At 39.6% G+C, this 17522-nt stretch overlaps 1 protein-coding gene across 1 annotated transcript; it reads left to right on the plus strand.

The window, feature by feature from the left end:
* The first annotated feature begins 8416 nt into the window (after nt 1–8416).
* Nucleotides 8417–16458, plus strand: LOC146981462 (leucine-rich repeat-containing protein 43-like). The gene is made up of 12 exons (XM_085788170.1): nt 8417–8512; nt 8613–8810; nt 9517–9627; nt 9812–9951; nt 11041–11279; nt 11367–11521; nt 12462–12627; nt 13142–13281; nt 13368–13460; nt 15128–15331; nt 15450–15552; nt 15856–16458. Exons 1-12 carry the CDS (start codon nt 8426–8428, stop codon nt 16044–16046), a joined length of 1827 nt encoding a protein of 608 aa, XP_085644296.1. The 5' UTR covers nt 8417–8425; the 3' UTR covers nt 16047–16458.
* Nucleotides 16459–17522: the final 1064 nt, after the last annotated feature.

Consider the following 17522-nt stretch of genomic DNA (forward strand, 5'->3'; position numbering starts at 1 on the left):
GGTGAACGTTGTTTTGCCAGTTAACATAAGTGGTTTCCTGGTGGTTTTTCCGTCCATGCTGAACAATTTCCTTTGTACATTTCTCGCTCTGCGTGGCGCAAATTATACACAAGAAAGCAGTCACTTTACAAACATGGGTTCATTACACTTAACATCCTGGGCAGATCACGGCACAACTTAGAGCCCTCATAGGGAGTGTAACTTAACTATCAGTAAAGACTATATAATTGTACTCCTCGCATGTACAGTATTTCGAGATGTAAATCTGAACGCACAGTTGCTGTCTTTTCTCTTCTTTGTTGGTCACTCAGGGTTGAGCTGGTGAGCTAAACTATTTTTGAACAAATCAAGTCAGTATCTTCCTCAGCAGGAAGACACGTTTCTCTGTAAGGGTTCAAGGTCATTTCACATGGTTCGATTCACCCGTGTGTTTTGTTGTTTAATTTAATACGCACAGTTACACTAATTTCTATTGTGTCTTATTGGCAGACACAGGATAAAACAATTTGTCCGCTACAAGAAAGAAAAGAAACAAAAGCCATATCGAAGTGCAGTTACTGACATATTTGATGGAGCACTTGGCTCTGTTGGCCAGAGAGCAGATTTAGTCTGTGACGGCTTTAAGGTCAAAGTGCCCTTACTTCTGATATATATACAATATATTCACTCCTCAGGCAGATGTAGTTCTTCTGACTTGTGATTTTATTTTATTGTCTGCAGAGCAACTTAGTTGTACAGTATCTGAAGGCACCACTTCACACTATTTGATGAATGTGCAGCTTGTTGTTTGCGTTTTTTTTTATTATTATTATTATTGTGAATTCCAGGTGTCTTTGAATGAGATTTTCCTTTCCTGTGAAGTAAACATCTTTTATGATTTACCTGTTGTTTTACAGGCTGCTCAAATTGTAATCCCACTGATAAAGCAGACATTTAACTTTAACAGTGCACAACTCTGCAGTCCATTGACAGTGTTGCAAACCGAGTGTTAGCTCACAGTTACCCCCAACTATTTATTTCTCCTATAAGAAAATGAAAAACAAAAATGCACCTCTGAACGCAGCTGTGATTGAAAATAAAATATTTGTTTTTGACTTTTCTGTGATTGTTGTCACCCCTTCAAACAAGGAATGAAGATGTTATAGCCTATAATTTACTGTGTGACAAAAAATTGCCCCATTCACTGCAGGATGGGATTTAAGTGGTGTTTCTTTAACCATCCAATTATTTTAAGATGTTTCATCTTGGTTGGATTTCCAACTTCAGTTTGCTGTTTCAGTGAGGTGGTTTTATACTGGATGATGTAAATCACTGCAGATTGGTTCCCCAAAAATGTAGTATCATATTTCGTTTGTTATAATAAGTCGAGATGTTTTCTTATGCTGCATATGTGTTTGAGTGTGTGTGGGTTTTTTTTTCAGTATTCCCAAACAATTTTTAAAATGCCTTTTGAATAACTCTATCACAATAAAAGTGACAAGAAAAAAATTGAAATTGAAAACTTCACTTTTTTTATTGCTTTCTTCTCAATAAATATCATTTGTTTTTCAATAAATATTACTCTCTTATCAGATACTGATAATACATAGATAGGAACTGTGGAAGTGTAGGCTAATTGTCCTTCAGTTAAAAAAACTTGGTTACAAAAACAGATTTTCGAACGACTGGATGCTCTGTAAAAAAAATAATAATAATTTAAAAAAGGAAAGAATAAATAAGAAGAAAGAAAGAAATACACCTTTGATATTGGTGAAATCATATCTAGACTTTGCGGAGCCGCTGGTCCAGGAGCAGCAGCAGACACTGGACAAACTTGTATTTGTCCATGGGGCGCTTGAACTTGGGCAGGTCGCAGCCGTCGCGTGGCGCGGTGCCATTGGTCGCATCCTCGATGCTCTGGCTGATGCTCAGCAGCTCGTCCGACACCCCCGGGGTCTCCTTGGACATGGCCGCCGTGAAGCAGAGGAAGGGGCTGAGGGGGCCGCCCGTCACGTTGATGGGGGGGCAGGCTGTGTCGGGAAGCAGCTCGTCTCTATCCTGCACAACACAGTTTACATCAGAGGATGAGACCACATTTATCTACGAAACACTTTACATCGTCTGTTTTCATTTGATGTTAACTTCACACTCTAGCTTATTTTCTCATATTTGTAACTTTATAAAATGAATAACGTATTTTCTTATAAAACGTTATTATTTGTTTTGATTAATCCACATAATATGAAGCGCTACAGCATCACAGGGATGGCGACGTGATAACAGCACAATGACAAAACTTTTCTATACTTCTACTCAGGGAAACATTTTTTATCCTGTAGTGATGAATTTCATTATGTAGCCTATCTTCTCTAGTTGCTGCTTTTAGCCTATTTTGTTAGATCTGACCACCTCTAATAGCCTAATGTGGTAGGCAAAACTACTAAAAAAGCTTCTCCCCAAAACAACTATGAGCTCCCTTAATATTACTTTTTAAGTAGGCTATAGAAAACGCAGATCACAGGCCTACTGGGGATCTATGACATTTCTGATTGTCCCTAAAAGTAGTCATAATAGAGTTATTCTTTTTTTTTCAATCAATATCAATTAAAAAAGAAAAACTGCATGGTTTACAGACTCAGCAATAACAATACAGAGCTCGCAGCTTCTCGACCCTATCTGCATGTTTCTATCAGTATGAGCTGTTATTACAGGTTAGAGGAATGCAATCGAGCTTACGAGTTTGTCCAGAGCGGTCCGGATACTTTTCTGAATTAAATCGATGGTTTCGTTCAGGGACTCGTTCATGATACTCCTGCAGGTTGCTGGTGCGATGTTCAGGACCAGGAAGATGAGGGCTAGAGCAGTGACATGTGAGAGAGCACATTAAAATATGAACACACAAACACAAGAAGAGAAAGAGAGACGGCCCACAGAAGTTGAAGTTGTGCGGCTGCCTGGTCTAAAAATAGACCTGGCGGGACTCTGAGCTTGACTTGAAGATACTTACCGACACGGAAATCCATGATAGCAAGAGGCTTTAGTCAGCAGCAGACTCTGTGATGTGAAACTGTCTGTCATCCATCTTTCAAGGACCACTTTTATTACCATTTTTTTTTAGATAAGATCGAACTGTTTTTCCATTCTGAACATTGGGTATTTTATTTTACTCAGTTTTCCCTCTAAACTCCCCCAGTCTTAGATTAAATCTGCCAAAAACTCAATTTGGGATAAAAAAAAACTGCACATCTTTATTAAATGTAACCTGTTCAAGGTTTCTCAGTGTGGTATCTTTTACTGACGAAGTCTCAAACTGTGTTCTTGCAGTGAGGTTGCAGTGAAGCCAGTTCATTGTATCAAATATTTTATTAGTTGCAGTTTACATTTAAAACCATGACAAAGTGACCAGTCAGACAGAATGGTGACAAAACATGTAGAGTACATCTTTTTATATAAATAGAATAAATACCAATAAATACCTTAAATAAATACTAATAAATTGATATAAATATAAAATAAATATAAAATTCAAAGAATAAGTGTTTTCAGTTACATTCAGGAGGTGGTTTTATTTGTCACACCATCTACCCACAACTTGGTATAGTGGATGATTTGGTAACCAAGCTTTTTCATTTTGTACTTGTCTTGAGTTGGTATATTTATGTGGCACGACTGTAAAGCAGCAGCAGGTTGAGAGCTTGCGAGCTGAACAGCGTATTTGAACTGAGTGTGAAACACTGTGATGTTGCTGATGATGTCGTCCTGGTGCCTCTGAGTGGTGATACTCCTGATGATTTTTGGTAGGTGGTTGTCAATGTAATCGTTGATGGCGCAGATAGAGTCCTGGATTTTCTCAGTGCTGTTTCCAACTGGAACAGTTATTTTCTCAGGGGACGTTACCCCGGGTCTTTTGTTGTGAAATATGTTTTTGACCTGGACAGGAAGTGAGAGCCATCATGTTAACAATTAAGTCCAGAGACCTCCATCCACAGTGAAGAGGTAGATTGACTTTGTGATCATTTTATGTTATGTCACATCCCATATACAAATGTAACATAGGCAACACACATTGATCCCAAAGCCTGTTATTAAATATATGTCACGAGAAACAGCAGGGTCTAAAAGTCTGAGGCCGCTTGCCCAGAATTAGAAGAGACATGTTTAACTGAGTGAAAATCACAAGAAAGCGTGCCCTTTTCGAATGCAGGTTAGTTCAAGTAATAACTTCCATTTGGCTACTTGTTAAACTAAATGAAAAGTTATCATATGGATATTTTTAAATACATGAACACTAACAAAATGTTCCTCCAGGTATTAAACATATATGTTCATATAACCAGAGAATGTATATAAGATAGGTGATAATAATCAAAATAATCCCCTGTTAGGTGACTTCTGGGGCAACATCAAGATATACTGTAAATGTCATATAGTTAAATTTCTAATGTTACATACATAATCGGCCTTTGCTACTGTATATGTATCATATAAAATTGTATTTTAATAAAATGGGGTGAGCAGGACTGGGTTTCTCAGTGTCACTGTTACTTAAAGTATGGTATGCAGGGCCGTTGCAAGGAATTCTGGGCCCCCTGAAAGAATACAAAAGTGGGCACCTGACTTTTCCACTTTTTTTTCTTAGACTATGTATGTATCATTTTTTATTTAGCCTACTTTGTTTTAATGCTAATGCAGCATTACTATGAGTATTAGTCAGGGTCTTATGCAGAATAATTCAGTCATACAAAGATTAGACTACTGGGTTTTTTTGTGGGCCCCACTGGGCGCTGGGCCCCTAGAATTATCATCACCTTTCTCCCCTATACAACGGCCCTGATGGTATGTATACTTACATAAAGCTGTTCTGTGTGAATCAGGTTTTGCAAAAACAACTCGTCCTTCAAGTAGCTCCCAAGCTTTTCCAGGTCAAGTTGTTGGGAGGCCATGGTGGAGATGTGCATTATAACAATGCAGGAAAGCAGGAGCTCTGCAAGAAGTTACATACAAAATATGTGAGCAACAAGAAGCTTCCTCATGTCTCAGAGGAACTACAGTGGCCTCAGAGAGTCAAAACTCAAGGCTGACGGAAAGTAACAGACTTCAGTTAATGTTTACATTTTGTTTGATATATTCCTCAAATCACATTAGCAGATGAACTCTAAAGCAATTTTACATCAAGGCTTCAGTCTACTCTCTCTGTGTCTGCAGAAAAGATTAGACCTGATGGATTTGTTAAGATTCATTCAGCTTACCTTTAGTGGAAGACATGGTGTGAGGATTTTTGCTTGTTGTTGAGTTAATGCCCGTTAACCGATGCCAACTGAGCTTATATAGTAAACCGTGGGAGTTTTTTGTTGATTGGTGGCGGTTATGATGACGCCTGTGTGGCAATCATTCAGAAAAATCAAATCGTAAGTGTTTGCTTTGTGACCCAACATTGTGGTGAACGGTGCCCTACAAATGCAACACCCAAAGTACCACAGTCATATCTCAGCATCTAAGGCTCTTGGTGTTTGCTGCATGCTTCAACAAAGAAAAAAGTCTGCCGCCCTTACTGGTAACCTCTCGTTTACCACAATATTAAAAACAAGCAAACAAACAAACAAACAAAAAACAGAAAGTGTAAGAAATCAGTGGTTTTAGACATGATGGTGGTAGTGGTGTGATGGTTTGGGGCTGCTTTGCTGCTTCAGGACCTGGACGATGTGCAGTAATTGATGGAAGCATGAATCCTGCTCTGACATACAGGATGTCAATGACTTGTTTTTCCATCTGTTCTTGAATTTCTTTAGATCATCGCAGCATGGTGTGTTGCTGTTTGAGATCTCTCAGCCTCCTTCACTTTGTTGGACGGGTTCTAGTGAAGTGGTTTCTTGATTCAACAGGTCTTCCAGTGATCAGGCCAGGCAGGGTGTGGAGAGAGAAATTGAGCTCTGCTTTCCAAGAAATTTGGTTTATCATAGTTAGTTCATGATTTAACAAGGGGGATGTCCCCTCCAATATTGGAGGCAGCTGGCGCATTTGTCCCAACCAAAAATTATACCACGGAGGAGAAAAATATTTGATTTTGAAATCTCCTTTCTTCTATTCTTACTCTTTTAATCAGTGACAGTAAAATTGTACCCCGCCTCTCGCCCGAAGTCAGCTGAGATAGGCTCCAGCTCACCTGTGACCCTAGTGCAGGATATGCGGTATAGAAAATGAATGAATGAATAAGTAAAGACAGTTGAATTAAAATTTATAACAAACTTGATTTTAATGCTGTAGGCTACCACAGTGTAGTTCATTTATGACATATTTCTGTTCAAACCATTTACAGCTCTGTCAGGTTTCCGATATGCCCCCCTAAACTCCTTCCTATGCCCTTGCACAGAAGAATACTCCGGTAGCTAGAATATCCAATTTAATATAGGCATGGCAAGGCAAGGCAAGGCAAGGCATCTTTATTTATATAGCACATTTGTATATACAGTATTTAAAACCTTAATGTATGAATTACAAAGATTATGTATGAAAATGGTTTTAAGTAACATTTTCAGGTTGCAAAATCCATCAAAATAAAGTGACTGCAATGTAGTTGTAACACATGCCAGGATGATCTACCTGTTGACCCTTAGAAGCTGCTAGTTGGAATAGAAAAATTAGGGGAGAAAAGCCAGCTCAAAAATCCTTTAGGAAAGGCAGGACACAGAAGACTTCGGTTGAAACGTCTGTGTCCTGCCTATCCTGGTGCTCTGCTGATTAAAACTTTCCTAAAGGATTTTTGAGCATGCCGTGTGTAGCCGTGCACCACCACAAGTTTTGTCTTTTTCGGCGAGAGTGCTTGCTTTTTTCATTTACTGTTGGAATAGAAAAATACAACTCAAGATTTTGTATCGAATTGGTATCGAAAAAAGTTCAAGAACCGGTATCAAAGTGAAGGTATCGGTATTGGTGCCGGTAAATTTTTGATGGATTGGCTACCCAGCCCTAGGGCCAGGTAGGTTTGGATAGCTTTTTTCCTTTAATAAAGAATAATTTAAAACTGCATGTTATATTCGAAAGACTCACCACCCGCTTTCATCTTGATAACAGTCTCATTCTTTGGATCCTGAATTTTGTAACTAACAGGCCACAGAGAGTGCTGGTTAACAACGTTTTTTCCGATCCCATCTACACTTCAACTGGTTCACCGCAGGGCTGCGTTCTCTCCCCTCTCCTGTTCATTCTCTACACTGATGAATGCCGATCTACCCACCACAACTGCCATCTTCTTAAGTTTGCCGACGACACAGTCCTCCTGTCCCTTCTGTCTGGCTACTCCCATCACCACAGGTCGTCTTTAAGTGACTTTGTGGATTGGTGTGACAGATCATGTCTGGAGCTTAATGTGACCAAAACCCAAGAGATGGTAGTGACCTTCTCCAAAAGACAGAGGGAGCTGGCTGAGACTGAAGTCTCCACCATTCACGGCGAACCAGTGGAAGTAGTGGAGAGGTACAAGTACCTGGGTACAGTATTTGACCACCAGTTGAAGTTTGACCACAACACAGATGAGATTATTAAAAAATGCCAGCAACACCAGTACCTCCTGAGGAAGCTGAACTCCTTCAGTGTGAGCAAAAACATCATCACCTTGTCCTTCACATGCTGGCTCCATTCCATCTTGAGGAAAGTCAGCAGGATCCTTCAGGACCCATCTCACCCCCTCTTCTCCACATTCGAGTGGCCCCCCTCTGGGCGTCGTCTCCGATGCCCGGGCTGCAGGACTCAGAGAAGGAGGGCTGTCCTCCTGCTCAACTCGCAGCCATCGCTGGCCCAAGAACTGTGTGGAGCCCCACCCAATCCCAGCCCCAGCCAATGCCCCCAGCCAATGCCCCCAGCCCATCCCCATCCAGTCACTTCAACCTAGCCCCACCCAACCACCCATCACTCACCTCCTAAGTATGAACTGTGTGGAGGGTTGGACTGGACTTGACTGGCCTGCAGGACATGAATGCACTGCACTTTGAATATGCATTATTTATTTATTTATTTATCTCATACTTATAAAAATAAATATTTACTGGTTGTCTTTGTTTTAAATTGTTTTATGACAGTGTGATAAATATGCACCCAAACTGTATCTACATGTACTGTAGCGCAATGTCCAGCTGTCAGAAATTAAAAGCAGCCTCTTATGTGCATTAACAGTGTTGCTTCGGGCTGTGATAGCGTTTTTTTTTTTTTTTTTTATGGTTGCCCCGGAGAATAAGGTGAATAGGCCTATCCACTCATGCTGGATGCATTGCTCCTGGAGCGAGCTCCAACTGTTGCCAGGCAACCAACGACCATTTGTAAACATACACTGGTGGCCCTTCAGGCAAACTGAGCACACACATACACTACACTACACTACTACACTACACTACACCACGTACATACTGAAGCTTCTGTGTTCCTCAACCTTTGTATCGAATGTGACGCAGGCATGACCTCACACACTCTCTCTGCTGTGTTGGAGAAGCAGATTCGACTCCTGTGTCTGACTGACTTTCCTTGTGGACATGGCAGCTGGGTGAGTTTCTCTTTGTATTTTAAAGATCACTTCAGTGTGCGGATTAGTTTACTTTATGTATGAGATACCGTATCAGTAAACTCAGTGCTTGTGTCGCCAGAGAAAGACCAAAGAGGGGACGGAGGAGACAGACGGCCTCGTGGACCTGCTCCGCTGCTCTCACTCACCATGGAGGCAAGATGTATCCTGGAGCCCCCAAGCTTCAGCCCTGAGAGAGCTGGCTGTGCTTTCACCTGAAGGCCTGCAGACTGGCTTCATTTACCGTCACTTCACCACACTACACATTGTGGACAAGGGTGTAAGTGTGTTGATTTTCCGTAATAGATCCAAATACTTGTTCTGTAAATTAACAAATGATTCAATCCTGACCCATTCTCAGCTGACAAGGCCCCGAGACTTTCCACAGCATTCAGAGGTTTGGTGAAACATACACAATAACTGTTTATCCAGAGATATTTTTTAAATTTCAGTGAATAAAATTATTTTCGACTTTTGATTTTACTACAGTCTCAAAATGTCACTCACAGCAAGCTGGAGTTTTCTCAGAGAAGAATGTCCATTACCACTTTACAATAAGACCTCATAACTCTCATAAAGGAGGGTGGTCTTATTTATGACCGATTAGCCTAAAGGAGCCTTTAAGTAAGCCATTAATGGGTGATTGGTTTTACACTTTACAAAAAGACACCCTTTCACCACATATATAAATGACATTCGTAATCTTAATAAGTAATAAGGATTTAATTTGACCTTGCCAAATAGTGAGCACCCACTAGTGTATGAAAACAGTGTTACAACTTGTCTACAACTGATCTAATAAGGTAATTATAGACCATTTCTAAATCCTTCATAAGGTTGTCTTATTGTAAAGTGGTACTTGGGTTGAACAAAACTGTACATTTCTACTGACAACTTGATCTTATTTAAAACACCAAGAACAAAGACGGTTGATGTTTTAGTATTTAAGAAGTGTGAAGATGATGTTTTGTCTGCATCGCATGCAGGTGTCAGTGATTGATGATGGCCTGTTAAAGTTCTCCAGGCTGGAGGAACTGGTACTGAGCACCAATAAACTCTCAGAAATCCCTGCAGAAAACCTTCCCAGTACGTTGAAGGTGAGTCACAGTCCTGTACCAGTGTGAGGAAAAAGTTTATCAGATTAAATTAAATTGTACCGGTTTCTGCTGAACTGTGATGAACAACTGAATCATAAAGATATAACTATGGTATGTCCAGGTGGGGAAAAGAAGTCATGTGGGTGACGTAATGATGATGATAAACGTTTTTTTTTCCTTTAAGATTTTGGAGCTACGTGCCAACTGGTTGTCTGATATCAACAGTCTCACCAACTCCCCGCCTCCTCACCTGCAGTACCTCAGCCTCAGTTCAAACCGCCTTGGTCGCCATGAGGACATCGCTAATCTCACCGGAAGACACTGGTTAGAATTCACACACACACGCACACACAGGAAGTCAGCTGATCTGAAGATAAACCAGGTCAAACCAGAAGTCGAGCAGAATTGTCAAGATTTTATTGTTTGCGAGAACAATTCAATCATACGGTCGGCCTGCGTCAGAGTTTATAAGTTCATATCAAAGTTGCCAGGGTTAGGGTTACAGTCATACACACTCACACTGTATATTATTATCAGTTATTTCAACCAAGGACTGTAGGTTTCCCCGCTGCCTTTAAAGTGAGTTAATTCAATTTAGGCGACACAGACTAGCATTGTTTGTTAATTGAGTTTGATTGAGTTAGTGTAATAAAATCAAGGTCATAAACTGAGCTTCTTGTTTCTTTTACTTTGATTCAGACATCTTTGTATTCTTCCTTTCATGTTTCCAGAGTGTGGTGAGCTGCAGCACTTATGGGGACATAATTCACAATGTTTTCATTAGACAGACAGAAACAACACTGAATAAATTTAACACAAGTTTCGATGAATCATTGGGTTTCTGGAGAATTCTAAGTCTCAAACAGTGCATGCTGGGAAGTCTATTAACATGTTAGTTTAGCTTCTTTTTACACTTCATTGATAGGTTGAGTGAACATTCATTCATTCATTGAACTTATAATTGATTACTCTTACTTAGCGCTACAATAAAATGTCCCAACTCAAATTGAACAAACCTAAATATTCACATGAACTTATGGTAACAAGAAAAAAATCGGTTAATTCTGCTAATCCTTCTATGATGTTTTACATTGGGTCAAAAAGGCCTTTTTTTAATTTTAGTGTGGATATAATCATTTGTGTTTCCTCATGAATTTCAAAAGGGGAAATACTTTGAAACCTAATAAAATCAGCTGACTGCTTGATTATCTAATCAGTAAGCCAAAGGGAACATTAATTTCTTACGCTTCCTCTTCATCAGTTTAATAGAACTGCAGATAGAAAGCAAAAATTATTTCCAAAGCACTTTAAAGAGCCTGAGCCCAACAAGAAATGTTATGTTTGCCTAAAAGCCCCTACAGGGGGTAAACAGTCATGCTGCCTTGTAAACACCATGTCTGTCCCTGCGCTCAGGCCACGGCTGGTCTGCTTGGACCTCAGTGACTGTGAGTTTGAGGAGCAGCCGGCCCTACTGAGCGCCTTGACCACACTCCCCTGCCTCAGGACGCTGGTTCTGCAGGGAAACCCCTTCACCCTGGCGCCCTCCTACCCAGGCTTCACTGTGGACAGCCTCCCAGAGCTCTCGTTCCTGGACAACTCATGGATCTCCCCTGAGGAAAGACATAATTTTAGGGGCTTGGCCAAGATGAGCGGTGAGACTGTGGCCTGTGGGCTACTGTGTCTTTTTTTCATTTCCCAAGTAAACAGATAAGAGCACGGGGGCTTTTTCTTCTGTACAGATCTGATGGTGGATCATGCGTCAGCCACGGTGAGCGTGGGCAGAGTGAGTGGAATCCCAGACCCACTGATGAGCGTGGATGAAAATGCTCCCGACTTCCCTGTTGTCTCCTTCAGCTATTTCATCACATACGAGTTCTTCAGTCCTGAATACCTGGTGATGTTTCCCTCAAACACTATTCAGTTTCTTTATAAGATAAACACTGTCTCGTTAAAAAAAAAAAAAAAAAAAGTTAATGTTAATGTTAGAAGAGACAATACTTCCACTTCAGGAGTCACTCATTGCTGAACTAGGCCAACCTCTTCGTACAGGCTGCAAAGAGCAAAAGAAAAATGCATTAGGAATTTCAGCTAGGGTAAGGGTTCGGGTTAGGTTTCATTAGTCTGAGAAAGAAAAAAAAGGCATCTATCTTCCAAAGCTTCAACCCTTGTAGTATAAATTTTAATACTCATACTGCTTAAGCATTAGATTAACTTTACCTTGACAAATCACAATTAAAACAACTAACTCTGTTTATTTAAGTTCTGATTTTGTCTGCATGTAAAGATTTACAATCTACAATAAGAAAAGACGTATACAAATATTAAATCCATTAGATGGCAAAAACTTGATACACAAGTCACACAAGTCAAATTCAAACAATTATCACAGACACTATAATACATGGTGGAAAATATCTACCAGGGAAACTAGAAGATGAGAGAAAAACAAACTAATCAATAGCTAAGCTTTGATGTATCTTGTGTGGAAGTTCATATTGATTTTTGGCAGCCATTTTTTGGTAGTTTGGATTAGATAGATACATTTACCCAAGTTCACCCAGAGCACCATTCAAATTAAACAAAACACAACACAATCATTCCTTTTGCAAGATTGGTCTTAAGTCAATGTTAAACACTGTCAATGTGAAAAATGAAGGGTTTCTCTTTGGAATAAACATGTTCAGAGATAAGCTGCCAAAAAAACAGAACTAATGAAGTACATCTGCACAGTATTACAGTAAACATGCTTCCTGCATTATTTTTACTCACTTTCAGTGAGTGAGTGCTTTTTAGTTCTATTTCTATTTTATTGTTTCTCTCAACCTTTTTGACAGAAAGTGGACAGTGGGAGTAAATGTGAAACAGCACATGTGATGGACGACACCTCCAGCGATGCCAAGAATTGTGAAAGAGAAACATCCAAAGCAGACGGCGGAGTTTCGATTGTGAACACTGAGGAAACCTGCCACGCTGATGCTGCAGCGGCTGCGGCTGCTCACGGTAACAGTCCTCTGATTTGACCCACAGATCAGCGGATTCCTGTCAAACAAATTGCCAGTGCTGATAGAGCGGAGGCAGTTTTATCTACAGATAGAGATAAAACACAAGTCACGCAACATGTGAACATGCTGTTCAGTGTAGTGAGTTTGGAAATAATGTCAGTGTGATGTTTGGGTGAATTTAACATAGCAATTTATCCATGACATGCAAATGAACTTTTTCTTATCAGTTTCGGCAGAATTTACACATCTGCCGTCAGAGAAATGTACAGTCAGCAGGGGGAGAATCATACACACTGGCTGGAAACTGGATGACTAGACTGATCATTAATCAAGCTTTATCATGTGTCAACAATTTCCTTAACGTAGTACTCAATCTGTGGTTTGTTTGTATATTCTTTGATCCATGTCACTCTGACTTGACAATTATTTGTGTTGTGTGCGTTAATTCTGTTTCTGTACATAGTTGTGTGCAAAACTGTGGCGCAAATCTTTTATGATTTCCTTGTCTACAGTATCAAGACACAGCACATCAAAGCTGGCTTGGTCCGGTTGCATGGACTTCAGTGACACACAAATGTATGTTATTAATGATCTCGGTGGCTTAAAGACATTCTTCAATCAAGGACTTTATGTTAGCATTGAGGAGGAAAAGGTATACATAAATAAGCTTTGTGGGGTGAAACGTTCATGTGCAAAATGTGTCAAATGTGACTCATACTCTGCTGTTTGGTATTTGAGGTTCTTTCGTGGCCTGCAGCCTCTGAGGAGCCAGTCCCAGCAGCCAAACCCAGTCAGACTGGTAAAGAGAAGAAAGGTGGGAAAGGGAAAGAGGTGAGCTGAGCATTTTGTACCTACTGAGTCACGAACAAGTAGTCCAAAATAAATTAAAGTCACACAACACAATTAAGTGGTCACAGGCCATTTTGTGGCTCCAAGCAACTAGTTAAACCACCTCATTTGGGTATTTTACATTGTTACATTAGTTTAACATGTTGTCAGCTCCTTAAAAATGTGGTCAATAAGATGCAGTAGGGTCACAGTAATTATTGTCCAGACAGACCTTATTTCTAAAGTGTTATTTTAGGGAAGGTAGAGACATGCACATCCATGTTACCTGGTGCTAAGTCCAAAAGACGTGATGAAAAGAAGAGAAAAAGACTCGCAACACTGTAATTGCTCCCAATAAAAATATGACTTTATTCTATCATAATATAAAGTGGACGACGTTTCGAGCCTGGCTCTTCATCAGATCACTGGTGTTGAGACATCTGAGCTGGTCACATTTATAAAATTAGCGGGGAACACCTATGGGTGTGGTCAGCACCTCAATAATCAATCAATTCATAAAACAACCAATATATCACAAAAATATTAACTATGGGGGTTGAACCCACATACAAGTCGTATGACAGCCTTAATGGTCCTGAAAAAAACAACAAAATAACAATCATAGACAGCAATAACTCCTTGAGAGGATGATTTTGATGAAGGTTTTGAGTGGAATAACACTTATAGCAGTGTTTTTCAACCTTGGGGTCGGGACCCCATGTGGGGTCGCCTGGAGTTCAAATGGGGTCGCCTGAAATGTCTAGTATTTGATTTAAAAAAAATTACTGATAAATAATATTTTTTTAACTAATAATTATTCTTTTCAAAATTCTGATTAAAAAACACCACAAATAATCTTAAACAACTGTATTCTATACTTTCACTTTCTCAAATGTAAATCGAGTTCAAATAAAATGCAGCATAAAATATCTGAGTTGGCGCATCTTGATTGATGATTGGGGGTCGCCAAAATGGGGTCGTCAAAATGGGGTCACGAGCCAAAAAAGGTTGGGAACCACTGACCTATAGGGTCTTTACATGTAGGACTTTTCTACATCATCTGGAATATTGTTTGCTCTTTTGCATATCTACTATTTTTTCTACATATTTTTCTATTTTCACTTTGAATTTCTCCTCACCTGAGATGAGGTGAAGCTATTTGATAACAGAGAGACTCACTCTGACGAATGACATCTTCCTCTCAAGGAGTTATTGCTGTCTATGATTGTTATTTTGTTGTTTGTACGACTTGTATGTGGGTTCAAACCCCATGGTTAATATTGTTGTGATATATTGGTTGTTTTATGAATTGATTGATTATTGAGGTGCTGACCACACCCATGGGTGTTCCCCGCTAATTTTATAAATGTGACCAGCTGAGATGTCTCAACACCAGTGACCTGATGAAGAGCCAGGCTCGAAACGTTGTCCGCTTTATATTATGATAGAATAAAGTCATATTTTTATTGGGAGCAGCTACAGTGTTGAAGTGTTATTTACCCATGGTAGAAGTGTTTTACATTTGACTATCACGTCTTGTGTTACGCAGCTGAAGACTGTTATAAACTGATCTGGTTTGAATCCACCAGAACTCATCACATCAGCCCAGAGTAAAGTCAGTTTTAGCAGATATCATTTTCTAAACATTGATTTCTTTGGTATTTCGTTAGTCGCCAATCAAATCTGGTTCGACCAAAGACAAGTCTAAAGACAAAAAGAGGAAATCTGTCCCAGAACTGGTCCAGCAGGCCCCCATCAGAAGAAGCCTGGGCTCTGTCCACATCTCCCTGCACAGCCTGGTTAAAGGAGGTCATAAGGTCAACGTCCTCTGTGACCTTGGGTCTGAAGTGGAAGCTCCGCTTACACATGAAAAGGCAAGTCAAGGACGTACACAGCCAGGATACTGAGTAATGATGTCTAAGAGACAGATGCTACAGGCAGAGAAACTGTCAAACTGATGATCATTTCCTGTGGGTTTTCACTAATGCGTAGGACGTGGGAAAGAATATCAAAGAGGACAAGAAGACAGAGGAGAAGGACTCAAAGCAAAGAGGAGGCAGTGGTACAAAGCAGAAAAACACACCATCTTCAAAAGGTGAATGAGATAAGATCATCAGGCTAAGATTGTGAGAGATTTGTTTTAAAATGATGACTGCATGATGAAATATCCGAAAATATGTTTGATAAAAGCACCACACCTCACTGCTTTGGAAGTCAGAGCGGCTGTGGACAAACTTATTTAGCACATGTGGTTCATGTCCAGTAGCAGTGTTAAAGTGTTAAACCAAAGAGCGGGCCACGCCTTGACATTTAATCTGCGTTTTCATCAATCAGTCAGTAAAGTCCCCTTTTCAGTGTGCCAGACCTCATGAATCCTGCCCGATGTTGTGCCCTGCAGGCAAAGGGAAGGGAAAGAAGGAGCGTGAGGTGGACGTGAACACGGACAACTCTCCATCCACCCAACCGAGACCAGTGACTGTGGAGGTGAGTGTGGAGCTGGAGAAGTGGCAGTCGGCATCTGAAGCTCACCCTCTCCTGCTACCGCACCGCACCGCACCTCCTGAAGCACTGGAGCCTGTTTCGGTATAATCTACCGGAAAGAAAACAAAATAATTCCCCTCTTGATTACTGCTGACTGTGAACTTACTGTACAGGGTTCAACTGCTTCTCAAATTCATCAAAATTTAATGTGGGTTGCAGAATAATTGCATCATTTTGTAGCCAAATTATGTGCTTCTAAATGCACCAGAAATAATACATTTCCATGCTTTAGGCTACTAAAGCACTGTAGTGAAACCAAATAAATATGTTCAGACCAAACCCTACTGATAAGAGTTGTCATACTAGTAGTTTGTTTTTCACTTTTATGTGATGTAAATTCAAACAAACCAAGAAGCATTCATTCAAACAACTTCTAAGTTCAGATAAACATGCTACAAGTATGTTACTTGTTGGCACACAGAGATTAATGTTTTCTACATGACGCAGAAAGAGTTGAGCAAATTATGAGAGGCATACAAATATGTAATAAACGTTTATGACACATTAGATCTAATAGAAAGCTGCTAAAAGGATATTACAATTGTTTCACCATGTTATTTGTTATTCATTATCTACTTACACAGCAGCCTCCACTGATGGGTGCCCACAGAAGGAGTGATAAATAATCAATAGTTCATAAATGCATTGATTAAGATCTATTTGTTTTATCATAGATTATTAAATGTTGATATATGTTCTATAAATGACAGGAGGAATTTGAAACGTGTTACTTTGATAAATCCTGTCAAATTCTACTTGACAAAGGGATTCACATTTGCACACACACGATGCATTACTTACAGTGTTTAAAAACATCATGTTTTATTTAAACTGTATGCTGCGAACAAGACACATTTCTCATTTATAGTTTTTATTTATTGTGAATTAATGTGATTGTTGCTGGATTACCGAATAGGCAAAGAGAGTAAAAGGCCTGAAACAGACACCCAAACCCCAGAGGCCTTATGTTCACTATACGTCACTTAGGTTGTATAGTAATTTAACTAAATACAAAGTTATTTAGAAATTTGTAATGCTCAGTTGTATCACCTGAAGTGAAGGTGGGTTGTGTTACCACCTCATCTTACATGGTGTATCTTTATGATAACTTTGTGTTAATTATCATAAACCTATTTATCGTCTCCAAAGCTCCAGGACTTTGTGTAACATATTATCCAGATTCCTTATGTAGTGTACTGGGATCATTGTTTTTAACAGGTCTTGTGGGAAAAAAAATTACATATATATATAATATACTGAGATCATGATAGCGCTTTCAATTGAACAATTAAGAGACTTGAGAGGTTTGTAATTTATACATAAATTTAATTTATTTTCATTCAGATATTCAAAATGCCTTTGTATTTCATTGTTTCATATTTTTAATTGCAAAGAAACTTTTTGGGAAGGCCACTTCACTGGAACTGAGGGCTTACAATAAGTGTGAAGTGCTTAAAGTTTAACTGCTTCTTTCTTACCAGTTGTTCAGCGGTCCCTTCATGAAAACCATAAAAAAAGTTCCTA

This window comes from Trachurus japonicus, chromosome 9 (genome assembly GCF_045865225.1).
Source record: "Trachurus japonicus isolate A0001 chromosome 9, Traja_1.0".
Classification (NCBI taxonomy): Eukaryota; Metazoa; Chordata; class Actinopteri; order Carangiformes; family Carangidae; genus Trachurus; species Trachurus japonicus.